The 15,340-nt window shown below is 54.2% G+C and overlaps 8 protein-coding genes across 8 annotated transcripts, besides 10 other annotated features; all 8 read right to left on the bottom strand.

Moving 5' to 3' along the window:
• Position 1: 1 nt before the first annotated feature.
• Positions 2-178: a microsatellite.
• A 69-nt stretch (positions 179-247) lies between these two features.
• On the bottom strand, positions 248-1,435 carry TraAM80_04990 (putative protein transport protein Sec31; the record flags this gene model as incomplete). Its single annotated transcript, XM_029381887.1, has 1 exon — positions 248-1,435. The coding sequence occupies one exon, from the start codon at positions 1,433-1,435 to the stop codon at positions 248-250; it is 1,188 nt and encodes a 395-aa protein (XP_029238379.1).
• A 360-nt stretch (positions 1,436-1,795) lies between these two features.
• Positions 1,796-1,823: a sequence feature (GA-rich).
• A 150-nt stretch (positions 1,824-1,973) lies between these two features.
• TraAM80_04989 (putative minchromosome maintenance (MCM) complex subunit) lies at positions 1,974-4,292 on the bottom strand (the record flags this gene model as incomplete). Its single annotated transcript, XM_029381886.1, has 1 exon — positions 1,974-4,292. One exon carries the CDS (start codon positions 4,290-4,292, stop codon positions 1,974-1,976), a length of 2,319 nt encoding a protein of 772 aa, XP_029238378.1.
• A 190-nt stretch (positions 4,293-4,482) lies between these two features.
• Positions 4,483-4,535: a microsatellite.
• Positions 4,536-4,559: a microsatellite.
• A 67-nt stretch (positions 4,560-4,626) lies between these two features.
• Positions 4,627-4,695: a microsatellite.
• Positions 4,696-4,728: 33 nt separating this feature from the next.
• Positions 4,729-4,768: a sequence feature (A-rich).
• A 44-nt stretch (positions 4,769-4,812) lies between these two features.
• TraAM80_04988 (uncharacterized protein) lies at positions 4,813-6,801 on the bottom strand (the record flags this gene model as incomplete). Its single annotated transcript, XM_029381885.1, has 1 exon — positions 4,813-6,801. One exon carries the CDS (start codon positions 6,799-6,801, stop codon positions 4,813-4,815), a length of 1,989 nt encoding a protein of 662 aa, XP_029238377.1.
• Positions 6,802-6,978: 177 nt separating this feature from the next.
• On the bottom strand, positions 6,979-9,660 carry TraAM80_04987 (putative mitochondrial DNA polymerase I protein A; the record flags this gene model as incomplete). Its single annotated transcript, XM_029381884.1, has 1 exon — positions 6,979-9,660. One exon carries the CDS (start codon positions 9,658-9,660, stop codon positions 6,979-6,981), a length of 2,682 nt encoding a protein of 893 aa, XP_029238376.1.
• A 282-nt stretch (positions 9,661-9,942) lies between these two features.
• Positions 9,943-9,966: a microsatellite.
• Positions 9,967-10,329: 363 nt separating this feature from the next.
• TraAM80_04986 (putative transmembrane protein) lies at positions 10,330-10,758 on the bottom strand (the record flags this gene model as incomplete). The annotated part of the gene is made up of 1 exon (XM_029381883.1): positions 10,330-10,758. The coding sequence occupies one exon, from the start codon at positions 10,756-10,758 to the stop codon at positions 10,330-10,332; it is 429 nt and encodes a 142-aa protein (XP_029238375.1).
• Positions 10,759-11,272: 514 nt separating this feature from the next.
• Positions 11,273-11,346: a microsatellite.
• Positions 11,347-11,736: 390 nt separating this feature from the next.
• Positions 11,737-12,423, bottom strand: TraAM80_04985 (uncharacterized protein; the record flags this gene model as incomplete). Its single annotated transcript, XM_029381882.1, has 1 exon — positions 11,737-12,423. The coding sequence occupies one exon, from the start codon at positions 12,421-12,423 to the stop codon at positions 11,737-11,739; it is 687 nt and encodes a 228-aa protein (XP_029238374.1).
• Positions 12,424-12,897: 474 nt separating this feature from the next.
• Positions 12,898-13,521, bottom strand: TraAM80_04984 (uncharacterized protein; the record flags this gene model as incomplete). The annotated part of the gene is made up of 1 exon (XM_029381881.1): positions 12,898-13,521. One exon carries the CDS (start codon positions 13,519-13,521, stop codon positions 12,898-12,900), a length of 624 nt encoding a protein of 207 aa, XP_029238373.1.
• A 608-nt stretch (positions 13,522-14,129) lies between these two features.
• Positions 14,130-14,155: a microsatellite.
• Positions 14,156-14,277: 122 nt separating this feature from the next.
• TraAM80_04983 (triosephosphate isomerase) lies at positions 14,278-15,033 on the bottom strand (the record flags this gene model as incomplete). The annotated part of the gene is made up of 1 exon (XM_029381880.1): positions 14,278-15,033. The coding sequence occupies one exon, from the start codon at positions 15,031-15,033 to the stop codon at positions 14,278-14,280; it is 756 nt and encodes a 251-aa protein (XP_029238372.1).
• Positions 15,034-15,269: 236 nt separating this feature from the next.
• Positions 15,270-15,298: a microsatellite.
• Positions 15,299-15,340: the final 42 nt, after the last annotated feature.

Genomic DNA, 15,340 nt, shown 5'->3' with positions numbered 1-15,340 from the left:
AACACACACACACACACACACACACACACACACACACACACACACACAAATACGCACACACAAATACGCACACACAAATACGCACACACACACAAATACACACACACAAATACGCACACACAAATACGCACACACAAATACACACACACAAATACGCACACACACATACACACACACAGTTGCATGGAGGTGTAGATATAAATACGCATGGATGCATTTACGTGTAAAGAAAAAGGCACAAGCTCCGTCACCTTCTCCAAAGTGTCCATATACCTGTACACTCTGGCAGGACGGTTCGTTCCCCCTCCGCCATGCGACGTGCCATCGACTCGCCAAAGAAGAAGCGTGTAAGTGACACTGCCTCTGCTACGTCGCGAAATTTGTAATCCGTGCGCACCCATCGCTGTTCGAATCCGTATTCGGATTCAAGGCGCTGCGGCAGGGTATTGTTCCGCCGCGGCTCTATGGAATCCGTTCCAAGTGTCTCAATGATGACGAGCGCCGCCGCACCGGAGGTGTCAAGCAGCCCAATGAGGCCTGCGAGGGTCGCGTCGACGGCTGCGTGCCAGCGATCCCCGCCCCATTGTGCACGCATCACGTAGGAGAGCGACCACGCACACACCACAAGGTGACAAGACGGGTGCGTTGAGAGAAACCCGCTTTGCACATCTCCAAAGCTGACGGGGCGAACACACAGCAGCATGGTACCAGGCGACTGTGCAGTTGCACCAGTACTGCCCACACACACCGCGGCAGCACTCGTTTCCAGCGTGTTAACATTAGTATCCTCATCATTACCATCAACGCGGGCAGTAGCACGTGGGCAGATGCAGACCCCGTACGTCTCCCGCCGTGCCTCAGCAACGGAGCGTACAACATTGGTCAGACATTCTCGCAGCATCGGCGTCTCGCTATCATAGCAGTACACCGCACTGACGGCGGGGTGCCGACAAAGCATGCTTGCAATGCGCCCCGTACCGCAACCAAAATCTGCCACCCGCACATCCCGCTTCGCATCTGCAGCACCTACGCATTTTTCTTCACCATCGGAGGCGGGTGGTGGTGGTGGCTGCTGCAAACTCAACACGAGACTGTCAAGATACTCCTGCACCGCACGGCAGTCATGACGGCGCATTAAAAGGTCGTACTGCTTTGGAAAGCGCCTGTACATCTCCATAGTCCCCACTTTGAAGGGAGGCACATCAACCGCCTTTTCTGCACCACGCTCGTCCGCAGGAGCCTCCGGTGCAACATCGTCCTGCGTCCTTGCAACATTCCAAATGTGCTGCAGTTCATGCCGGAGTTCCGAGGATACCAGAGCCGTTGTCAACGGTATTGTCGAAGAGGGTTTTGCATCGAACTCATTCACCGACGACTCCTCCCGCATTCTTCTGCGACATCTCCGCCGTTTCTCCTTTTCATCCTGCTGCTGCATGGTGTGAACTTGTTTTGTCCTTCGTTCCCCGCTCCCTCTCCTCTTCCACTTCACCCCACGTTGCCAGGGGAATCCTGCGCCGCCCTAACTTCTTCCCCCGCCTACCCGTGCGTATGCATAATGGTTGTTAAAGGCGGAGAGGGAAATTCCCGTCAAAAGAAGGGCACCAAACGGGGAACCGGAGATGAGGCATACAGTGCAGCCAAGTTCCTCTACCAGAGGACAAAAAGCCTCCCCCACCCCGAAAACAAAACAACAACAACACCAGTACGCGGAGGTGACAAAATAATAATAAAAAAGTGAATAAAAACAACAAACCAATATGACTTTTTCTTTCTCTATTTAAATAATAAAGTACTGTCTTTTTTTTTTTCTTATTCTTCTTCTTGCATGTACGTTCTAACACTAAGTGCAATAGTTGAAGGTGCGGTGTACGGCGGTTGTGCCCTGCTCTGCACAACTCGCTGCGTACACGCATAAACGGCGCCGGCCTGCCTGGATGGAGTTACCGGGAGGGGGGACCAAAAGGAGACAAACATCACCGCAGTCGATGGATGAGCGCGCGCTGCTTACGCCATTCAAGCTCCTCACGTTTCACCATGGCGTACACGGCACGCTCCACAAGTTTCGTGTCAAACCCCATACGTGCCATTTCCGCCAAAAGCCGATTTTGCTCCACCGTCGCCCCCAATGCCACGCGTCGACGCAGTGCCTCCTCAATGCGCAATACCAACTCACTTTGTGCGGCTGTCATCGTTTGATCCGTTACGCCGCTCTTGATCGCGTCGACGGTGGCAACTTTGAACAGCCGGATCGCCTCCTCCGCGTCTGCGCGGTTGGCGAGCACGTCGAGGCGCATGCGTGCCATGGACTCTGTGATGCGCACTAAGCTTTCCAACTGACGGGCGGTAATTTGAATGATGGGTGTCCGCGATTTTGCCCCGGAGGAGGAGGAGGTGGAAAGCGACTCAAGGATCTGCTGGTGTGCCTCTCGACGAACATGCACGTAGAAGTCAAGCAACACTGACATGGCGTCTTCCGAGATGCGTGGGTGGCGTGTGGCGCGTGCATACGAGATGTACTTGGTGAAAAACGATCGCTCCACCATGGGCGACGACGAGGTGTTTGCGTGGTGCCCATTTCCGCCCTTGTGCAGGTTAACGACGTGCTGGGCGAGGCGGCTATCGATCTCCGGGTTGCGGGGGTCGAGCACCTTAAAGATGAGATCAAAGCGGGAGAGAATAGAGCTCTGAAAGTCCATCTGATCCTCGTTCGACCGCAGCGGGTCGTAGCTGCCAAGCGTCGGGTTCGCCGCGGCTAGCACACTGGTGCGGCTGTTCAGCATCGTGGTCAGGTTTGCCTTGGCAATGGAGATAGTCTGCTGCTCCATCGCCTCGTGGATCGCCACCTGGTCCTGCTCCCGCATCTTGTCAAACTCATCGATGCATACCACCCCGCCGTCGGCAAGCACCATAGACCCCGCCTCCAGCACAAAATCGCCATTCCCATTGGAAATAACAGACGCCGTCAACCCCGCAGCACTGCTGCCCTTTCCGGAGGTGTAAATACCAATAGGGGCAACCTTTTCGGTGAACTTCAAGAGCTGCGATTTGGCGGTGGAGGGATCACCAATAAACAAGACGTTCATGTCACCACGCAAGTAGTTGCTTCCCTGCTTTTTTCGTGTCCCGCCAAAGAGCAGACACACAATGGACCTTTTTAGATCTTCGAGGCCAAAAATGGCAGGGTCAATGCTCTGCGCCAGTTTCTCGTAAACGTGACCCTGATCCGCAAAACGTTTGAAGGCAACCTCATCTTCCGCCTGCCACGAAGTCACAGACTGCGACCGCACCCGGGATGAAAAGTTTTGATTGACACTTTGGACAGCTGTCTCGCCTCCTTTAACTGTGATGTACATGAGGCCGACACAACGAAGATACTGCGCACGAAGCCCGGCAACACCACGTATGCCCTTTACCTTTTTCCTATCACCCTCCAAGTTGCCACGCCTTTCCTGCACCGAAACGATGCCGGCCACCTGCACCCGGGAACCGGGGCTCACACGGTCCACAAGAAAGCGGTCTACCACGACCGTTACATGACGAGGCAACTCGCCGGTTGGGACGTCCTCCGGAAGCTCCTGCAGTTTGATAATCTGCTGGTCCTCGTACTCGCACTCCATTGGCAGCAGTGTGTAGGGATTTGGTCGACACTTGCGCTGCGCACCACCCCCGCCACCTGCGGCAGCACCAAACCCAGAAGCCCCGTTGGCACGACCCCCATTTTCCAGGCAGTGAGGTGGAAGATCGACGCTTCGCCCGCCGTTTATGTATGTTTTGCTAAAACAGCTTGTGCACTGAATTGCCGCCCGCACGCAACGGGCGTGACAGGCACTAACCTTCACCACAATCCCGCTGACACATACCAGTCGTGCCACCGATGCCTGGGCAAGTTGACGGAGCGGTGTGGGTGGCACGGCCCAGCACAATTGCAGTTGTATGGTGCTCTGGCGGGCGAAGGGCTGAAACAGCTTCCGCTCATGTGCCAGCTCCCACAGCGCATGCTCACAGAGTGGCAGTGTGCGTGTGGGAGAAGCATGGAGGGCGTTAAACACTGTGCCATTAAACTGCTGAATGTGCATCATCTCCACCTCCATAAAGAACAAACCACCCGCAAGATTTGACCGCAACATCGCCATGTACAAATGGTCGTTGTGGATGCGAAACCGCTCAATAAACTCCTTGAAGATAAACTTCAAGTCCACCGCTTCCTCCGACTGACGCTCCTCATCCCCGTCACCAGCCGCCAAGCCACCGCGGAAGTTTGTCACATGCACTAAACCCGCATCCGCCTCCATCGGCCCCTCCCTCTCTTTCTATGTATCTATGTATTTTATTACTGACGTGAGGCCCGTATGTATTCTTGTATTGCTTCTATGGCGATTTATTCTCCCGCCGTCCACCACCGTCGTACGAAGAAACTTCTTTCACACTCACACCGTGCCACTCCGGTCGTGTTGGGCGGCCAGACAAAAGTGACAGGGAGTGAAATAAAACAAATAAATATTCAACGACAAGAATAAACTGCAAACAAACAAACAATATAAATATATATATATATATATTAGATCACCCCGCAACCACATTCACCTGCTCGCACACCCACATGGATCGGAAGAGGCAAGTTAAAAAACACACAAATACACAAACAACAACGCACGACCATAAGCGTGCATTCACCTACACACGCACGCACACACAAATAAAAAGTGCCACAAACAACGTTTTCTACGGTTTCTCTGCCATTCTCGTTCCTTACCCTTCCTTTCCTTTCTATTGTGTGGAGTCCGACGTCGCCATCGTCAACCGCATTGCGCGCTAGGTACTCTTGCTGCTCGCGGCGAGCGCGATAAGCGCCTCTTTGCTGTAGGCGTCAAAGGGGTTTGAGCCACTGAGCACCAGCACCCCGCTCTCCATCACACCATTGATGCGCTTCTCCACCAGCAGTGGCAGCAACCACACGTGACACCCCTCGTGAAGAGTGAAAGGCAACCGGTAGTATTCAATCATGTCCTGCACCGGCAGACGACTGGAGAAGCTGCCAACGTAGTACTTCACGACCATTGAGAGAGCAATGCGCTTGCTGACAACCTGAAGCACGTTGTGGATGCCGCACTGGACATAAAACTCCGAGTTGTTTCGCATCGCAATGTCAAACAGCAACCAGTTTGCGCTTCGGACGGCGACAATTAGGTCCTCCAGCTCGGTCAAATTGTACGCTGCCTGATCTTCCGGCAAGGGCACTTGCCCCAAGGCCAACCCGCACGCGGCGAGTTTCACGAACAACAGTCGTTTGTTCTCGTGAGCGTCCTCAGGCACAATAACGAAGGCCCGGGCCAAGAGCCCCATTGCTTCCTGTATCACGGCGTCAGTCAAAGGCTCCTGCAAGAGGTTATGCGCATGGTGGTGGTAGAGAGTGCAGCGAATCTCAATCATGTTGCCGCAGTGCTGGTGAAACGACTGAACAAACTCATCTCTTCCAGATGGGGCATAACTGTGCAACATCAACTCCCCCAGCACACACGCGTAGGCGGCCGTGCGCTGTCGCTCCACCTCAGACTGTGGTGCTTGTTGAAGCGTAGGGACACGCACGTAACGGTACAGCTTTAGAAGTATTGTCTTCATATTGGACTGAACAGCGAATACACCCTCGTCATTGGCCAATTCAAACGTGTTCCGAACACGTCGCAAAACAAATGGGAGGACACTGTACGGCACATGATTCTCAGCTTGATTGGAGAACAACTGTAAAAATATGTCGCACATCAGATTCGCATACGTGCAGCCATTCGTTAGTGCGGCCCACTTGTTGCCAAGAATGAGGCGTTTCCGATCCCCAGCACCACTACTATTAGTATTATCATTGTTAGTCTTATCCACATCGGCGCCTCCGTCCTCCTCCGTCTCTCCGGCAAGAATGGTCATTGACACAAGGTTTAGGTGACACCCGAGGGCGAAGAGCGCAACCCAGTGCTCCCCCTTCACAGACGACACCTGGTGGGTGTCTCTCAGCGTGTGCCACACCGCAAGCATCTGCTGCAATACCATGGAGAACGCGCCGCCACCGTAACTACCCACAACACCAAAAAAGGCATCCTCAAGAAAATCAGCCGCCTCCTCGCGTCGCACATCATTTTCGTCCAAAATTTTACGCATAAAGGCTGCAAATACACGCGTAGAGAGAAGCTGCCCCGCCGCACTGGCACCAACATCTGTTTGCGGTTGATTCTGCTTGGAGATCCTCGGCTGCCAGGTGCCCTTCACGGAAGATGGTGTTGCCGGCGCCGTGAAAACAGAAGACGGTGCAACATCCACACGCCCCGCGCCTCTTCTGCCAAAGTTTACCCCTCTGCCCCTCCCTCGGATAGCACCTGGCGCCATTGGGTTAAAGCTTAGCACGCCAGACTCCCGTTTAGGGAACACAGGGGGAGGCACAGTGAGCGGTTGAGGCGCCGGCAGCTGTGACGACAAAACCGTGGGAGGTAACATGGTGCCACCGCCACTCGGTGTCACGCCAAGTGTGAAAAGACGCTGCGCCGTCTGGAGGCCATCGCCCCTCTGGCTGGACTGCTGAAAGACTGACGCGCCGAAGGCGGATCTGGGCGCCGGCGCGGTGCCTTGCGTGCCGCCGTGGATTGGTGTGGAACTCGTTCCAAAGGCAGTGGTGGTGCCGAAGATGGGCGCGCTCAACCCCGCTGCCGCCGTTGCCGAGGTGGAAAAGACACTACTGAAGGCGTTGGGCCTCGTGGCCGCCGATGACGGCGCGGCCCCCGGTGGGGTTTGTGGAGGTGCATCGAACGCCGACATTTGCCACCCTCCGCAACGCTGCTAAGACAAAAAAGGAAAAAAAAAAGAAAACGGCAAAAATGTAGTGGAAGAGCGGGAGAGGACGAGTGATGCAGGCAATTGGCACCCCAGCGAAAAACAAACAAACAGCCACAGGCACGCACACTGACAAAGGTCTCCGCAACGCTTGAGTTTGCGCTAAACAGCCAAGGGCCTCAACGCACCAAACGACTTCCCCGCCCTCATCGTGACGGGCAGTGGGACGCTGAGAGAAAGTGCTGCAGACTGCCGCTCAAGAATATGTTTGATCATCGGCGCCACGATACCCACTGCACTGTCGGGGACGGCGTACACAAGTTCGTCGTGCACGCTTAACACAAGCGCGAGAGCCGCCGCAGGAAAGCAAGGCACAAACTCATGCCGTCGCTCATGTACCTCCACCATCGCGTGATGCAGGATGACGGCTGCACCGCCTTGAATGGCCGCCGCCACCGCCGCCTGCTTGCGTCGATTGCCGTCCAGTTCCCCAGACAAATTTCGCACCCCATTCAACGTGGTACAAAGCTTTTCATGAAAGGCGCAAAGTCGCGTCCTTCGCAGAAAACTCTGCACGGCGGGGTAGCATTGATGAAACGAGTGCATAACCTGCCGCGCAGACAACGGCTTCTGCCCCGAAGTCTCTGCCGTCTCTTTATGCAGCTGACGCAGATGCACATCCAGCGTCTCCGGCCCCATGCCGTATAGCAAGCCGTACACCACCACCTTTGTGCCTTGCCGCAAGTATGGTGTGACATCCTCCCGCCGCGGCAGCTGCATCACGTGAAGTGCCATCTCCGCCAACACATCCGAGCCGCCTCGAAGCTGCTGCACGAGAAGTGGGTCACCGCTTAGGTGGGCCAACACACGCAGCTCGACTTGATCAAAGTCAAACGACAAAAGGGTACACCCAGGCGGGGGACCGTACAAGTGCCGGAGCGTCCACTCCGGATTGGAGAACATCGTCACTGCCGATGAAGTGAGCGCTGTAGTGCGTGAAAGCGGAGGGTTCTTTGCAATGTTTTGCAAGCACGGTCGCGAGCAAAAGAGGCGAGCCGTGGTAGCATGGTGAACACTCCACGTTGGGTGCACAGAGAAACAAAGACGATGTGGCGCTGTGGCATGGTGGGAGTTGCGGTGGCCACTCCGCTCAGTCGCTGCGATATCTTCCGGGGCAGCGATGAGACGAGCGTGCATGCTCACCCCTTTGGAAAACCCCTCGATGATAGAGCGCTTAAACTCGCGACGCTCACGCAGCGCCAGCCAGAGCCGTGCTGCATTCGCATCCGTGCCACTCTTCGTGTCCTCAACGTGTGCGGCGAGCCGCTGCAGTTGCTCTATCTCGTTACCCTCCACAGCCAGCGCAAGACCACCACCATAGTGGTGCTGCAAGACGTTCAGCAGCTCCCACGCAGTCACAGTCTCCATGTCTATTTCCCCAATACTGTCATCGGGTGACAATGCCTGCAGTGCCGCATTCCCCTTTTCGACAAAGGCCTTGGCTTGCTGATCCAGGTCTGCCACCATGCAATCCAGCACATCCTTCTCCACAAACATGCCATGATAGGACATGACCTCGCAAAGAAAACTGACGCGTGTCTCGAGGCTGCAAACCACAGCAAGAGAAGGGGAAACGCTACCTGTTGCGCCGCTGCTCTCCACAGAGCGCATGTAGGCCTCGTAATAGGCGTAGAGGGTCAGCAAAGATTTGAATCGTACCAATAACTGCACCAGCGACATCTCACTTTGTGCTGGGGCCAACACTGACGACACTGTTGTTGTTGTTGTTGTTGTTGTTGCTGCTGCTGCCATTGTTTCTGCGGCTTCCTCAGCCATCCGAGTGTCCTCACACCACCTGTCCTGCTTCGCCCGCTCCAACTGCACCTCGATACCTTCCTGTGCAGCACCAGGGAGAAGCTGCCAAAGACTCTGTGAATCGACACAGGCCTTAGTGTAGGGTCGTGGCCCGCACACGCGTTCCATCACTGCCCCCCAAACAGAGACGTCCACTAAGTTGCGCACCTCCACTCGGTCTGTGCCCAGGAAAAGGAAAAGGAGCCGATACAAAGGCCGCGCCTGAAGCACAATTTTCGTCACGGTAGGGGCAGAAAGGAGTTTGGCCAAAAACACTAGCGGTGAGCAGATAGAGGCGTCCAAGGTGTAAAACGACTCCCCACGAACAATAAAGAAGAGTTGAATGGAGGCATGGAGGTTACGCAAATAATCGCAGCTGGCCTGCTCCATGGACTCAAGCGCCGCAGCAAAACCACTAGGATCACGTAACATCGTGGTTGTACCGCTCAGTTCCACGTCTATGCCTACTGGGCCCAACAACCCCTGCAGAAGAGGTTTGCCCACTGCCAAGACATCCTTGAAGCGGCAGAGGCCTCCTCCTTGTCTCGCGGTCGTGAGTAGCGTGGGCCCCGTTGCCCTTTCCGGGGGTTCGTGTGCCGCAATGGTCCCTGCCAACACCGTGAGCTGCTTCTGGTGGTGTTCTAAGACATTCCCGCCATCATTCTCTCCTTCGTGACCTGCGCTCTCCTCTCCACCGCTCTCGGGGGCGGGCTGCATTCGCCCATCCCCCCGCCCTCGCTCTTCCTCCACCCACGCGGCAGAAGCCGCCACAGCCCGCTTCTCCTCCTCTCCCCTCTCTTCGCAGCGTTGCTGCTGCTGGTCGTCATGGGCGGCGTCACCGCGGCCCGAGACGCAAGGCCTGGGTACGCCTCTGCTGCTCTCTGGTGCCAGCACCGTCTGCACGCGCTGTGACTCCGCCAGCGACTCCGCCCAGAAGCGCGCGGACGTCTCTCCACTTCGTCGCGTGTTCAGGCGAATCGCAAAGCTCATCTAGTTGGTCACTCAGCGAGGTTTGCACTAACTACGTGCAAGAAGGATGACGAGGAAGAGAAAAAGCAAAAAAAAAAAGAAAAGCTACATCAGTGTTACAAGGAAAGAAATATGGGCTTCAGCTGGTCTCTCCCACTCCATGTAGAGGTGTGTATAACGGACACCATGTTAAACAAACCTGTCTGCCTCCTCCCTCACTCTTTGATTATTTTCTCCTTATTTTTCCCACTCCACTTGCTCTCAGCACGCATTCCTCAAGCAGTTATTGCACAGCGGTTTCTCCACACACGCACACACACACACACAGCAGCTGCAGTACACAGTGATGAATCCGCCTGACAGCCTCTTTCCCTATCTACCTCTCCCCTTCCCCCAACGCCATTCTTCGGTGACTAATTTGTCCATGAACCTTTTCGTGGAAGGCGGAGCCTGCTTACGGCGTGAGCAAAGGGAATACAGCTATACATCTGCATAAAGGAAGAAAAAGAAAGAGAATAAACGTCATAGGTAATGCAATTGCGGCAGTCACCTATATGCGCATTTCACAGGAGTGTTGTGTTGTATGTATGCGGAGGAGGGCGTCCAGACAATTCAGGTTCGCGTTAATAGTCACTGCAGCCAAAGGAGCTTCCTCACTCCCCCGTTCTGTTTTGGTTGCTTACAACTCAGTCATGTGGTGCTTGCTTCAGCACCCTTGGTGGAGGAGCAAACTGTTACAACAGCCGAGGGCTGCATGGCGAGCCCCGGATCCCAGTTGAAGTCATCGTCGCCGTCGCTCTGCAGCGCCTCAAACGTGAGGTGACGGGCCCGCCGTGGTCGACTTGGCAAGACCGAGTTATGCCCGGCCCCACGCCTGCCGCCGTAACGGCACGCATCCGAGTGAAGAGGGCAACGTGGCTTAAAGCAACCGCACGTAATTAACACTAAGAAGCCCTGCACAAGACCAAGCCAGAAACGGTAGTTTGGTAACACCTCCGGACAGTGACGTATGCCCTTGTTATACCGCACAATACTTCCCACTACAAAATAAATCAGCAAGAGTGCCGTTACCAGACTGAGCACGATGACAGAGACGAGCATCCATGACGGCTGCCACATTGCGCCGTCAATGCGTGCAATTGCAGGTAATATAGTCTGCTACGTATGAAGGCGTGTATTCAGTTGTTGTATTCTGAACTCCGCACTCCGCCCTCCGCTGTGTCCTCGCGTCTCTCCAACTCTGACGCTTTGCACGTGGCGCTGTGTGCCTATGCGTACTTCTATGCTTGCGCCCTTTGGAAGGCGCGACTGAGGTTTGTGTGCGGCACGAGTAGGACTGGGGCGGACGCACACACACACATCTACCCACGGAAAAAGAACACGATGAAAAAAAAAGCAGGGAGTACAAAAAGCACACACACACACAACCTGCGTTCATGCACCACAGCAGTTTCCACAGAGACCGCTGCAACGGGGAAACCCCGGGAGAGATGAGGGTGGCATGGGGCTGAATTCCTGCAAGTGGGAGCCCCGTTAACTTTGACGCTCCGCCCCACGGCGGCGGCAGCCCGAGCGAGAGAGATCGCAAAAAATCCAACGACAATAGCCAACAATGGCCCCACCACAAAAGTAGAAACACGGAAACAAGCAGGAAAAACAAACAAACAAACACACACATCGGAACAACAACAACAAAAAAAAAAGAACTTTGTGTTCACTTTTACCCTCGACACACACCGTAAACAACTCTGTCCCCACCAGATCAAAAGACTACCTCTACTTCCTACTCGCTGATAGTTTGCGTACGTGTGTCATACTTTTCCCCCTGTCAGCAGACACGAATTGAGAAATAAATATTTAAAAAAAGAGAGAGAAAGAAATTTTTATTTTCTTTTGTTTTACCAGCACTTACGTTTCTGATTCTGCAGCTTGCTTCTTTCCGTGATCGACTGCAGGACTATATTACATTTGTTCACTCTCTCTCTCTCTCACACACACACACATAGAACCTACCTACGACTGTGAGGGGCAACCGTGCGAGAAGTGTGTATGAAGGCACAGCATGCCTGACGTTTTGTATGTGTTTGTGCGTCCATCTTAAATGTATTTCCGAAGCTGGAAGTGATGACGGAGGCGGAAATAGGTCACAAGCGAAATCAGCGTTGCCATGGCGGCAAACACATACACATACTTCCACACGACTGCATTCATCTTCTTAAAGGAGTGCCGTATGTCTTCATCGGAATCCATTAGGTCTGTGAAGGCGAAGCGGATGCGCAACATGGTGTGGAAAATGTAATCCATTTGCTGGAGCGCCCCGCTGGCCTTGCCAGCCCCAACAGCGATAACGCTTGATGTGCTGTAGCTCTGCCGCTTCTGCCGTGTCAACTCGGCGTCCTCCGCGTCCATCACCTCCAGCGTCACGTTAAATGAGGTGGCGCTATGTCGCGCCTTCTCCGCAACGTTGAAGCAGATGGCAATATCCCCTCTGTTCTCCACCGTGACGATCTCCTTCGCATCGGCCTGTGCCATGGCGTGCTCCATAATAACCCGTCCACCGGGGGCCGAGACGCCGACGGACACAAACGGTGTCAAGCTTCGGGCCATTTTATAGTGCAGCTCGTAGCGGCCTGCCTCCGGTAGGGTCTCCGTGAAGCACTTGCGCCCCGGACGAGCAGTGAAGCGAATCCCCTCCACCGGCATCGGCAGCAGGAACGCCGCGGCGACGCACACGGTGAAAAAAAGCAGCGGTAGACGCGGTGACACAAGAGAACTGCCCGCCATGTGCGTGTTCCTTCTGCTCATGAGCTGCTTGTCCTGCACAAACCAACTCCCCTCGGGCTATAGTTTATCTTTCTCCTCCTTTCGTGCTTTTCGTTGCGTGCAGGCCACGTAAAGAAAGAAAAAAAAAGGACGTGCAGATACAAACAAAAAAAAAAGTGTGTGCGATGACGGGTGGCAGTCATCGTTTCAGCTCAGAGTCTTTTATTTTCGTGTTTTCATCATCATCGTGCTCCCCTCCCATTTTACGTGGGGGTCGATTGGCGTGCCTGCGACTCGCCCCGCTCGTGCCACCGCTGCACCACACGCTCCGCCTCATCCCCGTCAATGTTGACCCCACCCACCGCATCGAACATAAACCCACCCTCGTCGAGCGGTGGGAGCTCGCAGTAGAGAATGCCTATGCGACCCACAAGTATCCGGGCTTCATTTGTCCCACCGCGGACACCGTGACCATCACCGCCACCTCCATCAGCGTCAACACCGTTTTTCGTCACGCCGTGCCAGCAGCAGTTTCTCTTGTATGAGATGTCCAATGGCCACCACCTCGTCCAGCGCAATGTCCTCCGGCAGGAAGACATCCATTAACGTTCGTGCCGCAATGGGCTTCCGCGCGTAAGTGCGCATGCCGCTGCTTCGATCGTCTCCCAAGCGGGGACTCAACGGGGTGCCGGGTTTAAAAAGCATCATTTCTGTCGTCTGCACCAGTGGGCCGAGACTGACGGCGCCCGCCCGCAGTCGCGCAAGCTCACACAAGAGCAAGGCAATCTCCTTCTTCACGCCAACCATCTCCCTCGCAGACCGCATGCTTCCCAGCGTACAGCACGGCACACGTGCCCCAAACAGAGGACTTAGCGCGTACTCCTGCAGGACCTGCCGCCGCATGTTCGGGACGGCGCTCGACTGAAACCCACTTGTTGTCGCTCCTCTAGGCACAAAATCTTCATTAAAAGGCCAAAAGTAAGAGCGAGCAGGGACCACCAAAGCCCCGCCCCAGGATAAGATCGCGGCGTGATTGGTTCGTTTCCGCCTCACCGACGACAACGACGAAAGCCTCGCTGCTATTGATCCAGCTTGCCCTAACAGTGGCGTGGCCATCATGCCTCCCTTCCTTATCTGTTTTCCTTTCAAGCCCCTCACACACACACCGGAGAACAAAATGGAAGCGGTAGTCGCGTCCCGGAAAGCGGAGGAAGACGTGTCGTTTAACCGCTCACGCGCGCCGAAGGGCGAGTGTATCAGATGGCAAACAAACCGTAATGTCTCCAGTGAACCCAAACAAAAATGACCAAAGAAATAACAACAAAGAAGCTGCCCATTGACAGGAAGAACAACACACCAGAAGGAAACATAATAATAATAATAAGAGCGGAGTGTACTCACCTACGAACATGCCGTTTTTCTTTTTGGCTTGTAGGTGCTCTCTACTTTTATTATTAATATTATGTCGTTCATGTCTTCTTCCTGGTTAATTTCATCAAGAGGCAGGCGTATTTCTTCACCCCGTTTTACTTCATCCGCTGCTCCATTTTTTTTGTTTTTTTTACTTTACTTTTGCTCTTGTCGCAGCTGCTCACTTCCTTACCACAAGCCTGCAACGTACACCCACACACACCCCTCCCCTCCTCGCCCCCACAGGCAAAACAATAAAATCCACTAACCACGGCCTTCTGAACACCTACAGATGCGTCTCCAGAAGGCTTCAACGGAAAAGGAAAAAAAAAAAAAAAAAAAAGCAGAGAATAGAACCAATCCTTCTTTTATTATTATTTTCCCTTTGTTTTCATTTTTTATCACCGTTCTTGGTCTCATTGCTCACTCCCCTCCCCTCACCCTTTCCCGACACCACTCCATTATCTACTTTGTTGCCTCAATAATTTTCACGAACTCCGGCTTAAGCGAGGCACCGCCCACGAGGAAGCCGTTGATGTCACGCATCTGGTACAGCGTGCATGCGTTTGTGGCGTTCACTGAGCCGCCGTAGAGAATGCGCAGCTGCGTGGCGACGTCCGCACCCACCTTGCTGTGCACCCAACGGCGTAGCAATTCATGAACCTCCTGCGCCTGCTGTGGGGTCGCCACTTTACCGGTACCGATGGCCCACACAGGCTCGTAGGCAACGACGATGCGGGACCACGCCTCCTTGCTAAGCTTATTAGCAATGGCCGCAAGCTGCGCCAACACGACAGCAGCAGTGCGGCCAGCCTCACGTTCGTCGTTGGTTTCACCCACGCAGGCGATAACGTGGAAGCCAGCATCATATGCATTGGCAACCTTTTCTGCGACAATTTGGTTCGTTTCACCATAGTACGAACGACGCTCCGAGTGACCCAACACAACCCAGTTAATTCCATAGTCCTTGAGAATCTCGAGGGACACCTCACCTGTGAAGGCGCCACTTTTGACGATGGCGTTTTGCGCTGCAACCTGAAACTTTGGGTGGGTTAACTGCGCCTTCGTCATTGGGATGTGAAGGAAGGTGGGGGCGACTACGCACTGAACGTCGTGGTCAATCTTCGCCGCGTTGAAGGCCTCAATAAGTGCGGTAAGCGATTTCTGGGTGCCGTTGCACTTCCAGTTGGCAGCGGCGATGGGTTGCGGCTTTGATGACATTTTTTTTTCTTTTCCTTTGTTTTGAATGTATGCCTCAAACTTCCGTTTATTTTGCGAGTGTAGTGTATAGATGTTGTGCGCAAACTTCGGGTCCGCGCCGGTGTGTGAGTAGAAACCCCAAAGAGGACGAAGCGAAGGGCAGTGACACCTCAGCGTGGCCACGAAAGGGCCAAAAACCAGGAGGCAGCGAGGGTCCACTACAAACACCACACACACGGAGGAAAACAGAACGTGAAAATAATAATAAGAATAATAAAAAAAAGAAGGGAGGGGAAGGGAAAGATAAAGGAGGAGACAGAAACAAAAT

The sequence above is a fragment of the Trypanosoma rangeli genome (genome assembly GCF_003719475.1).
Source record: "Trypanosoma rangeli strain AM80 chromosome Unknown Tra_15.4_contig_00154, whole genome shotgun sequence".
NCBI lineage: Eukaryota > Euglenozoa > Kinetoplastea > Trypanosomatida > Trypanosomatidae > Trypanosoma > Trypanosoma rangeli.
This window is presented reverse-complemented; position numbering and strand designations above follow the sequence as displayed.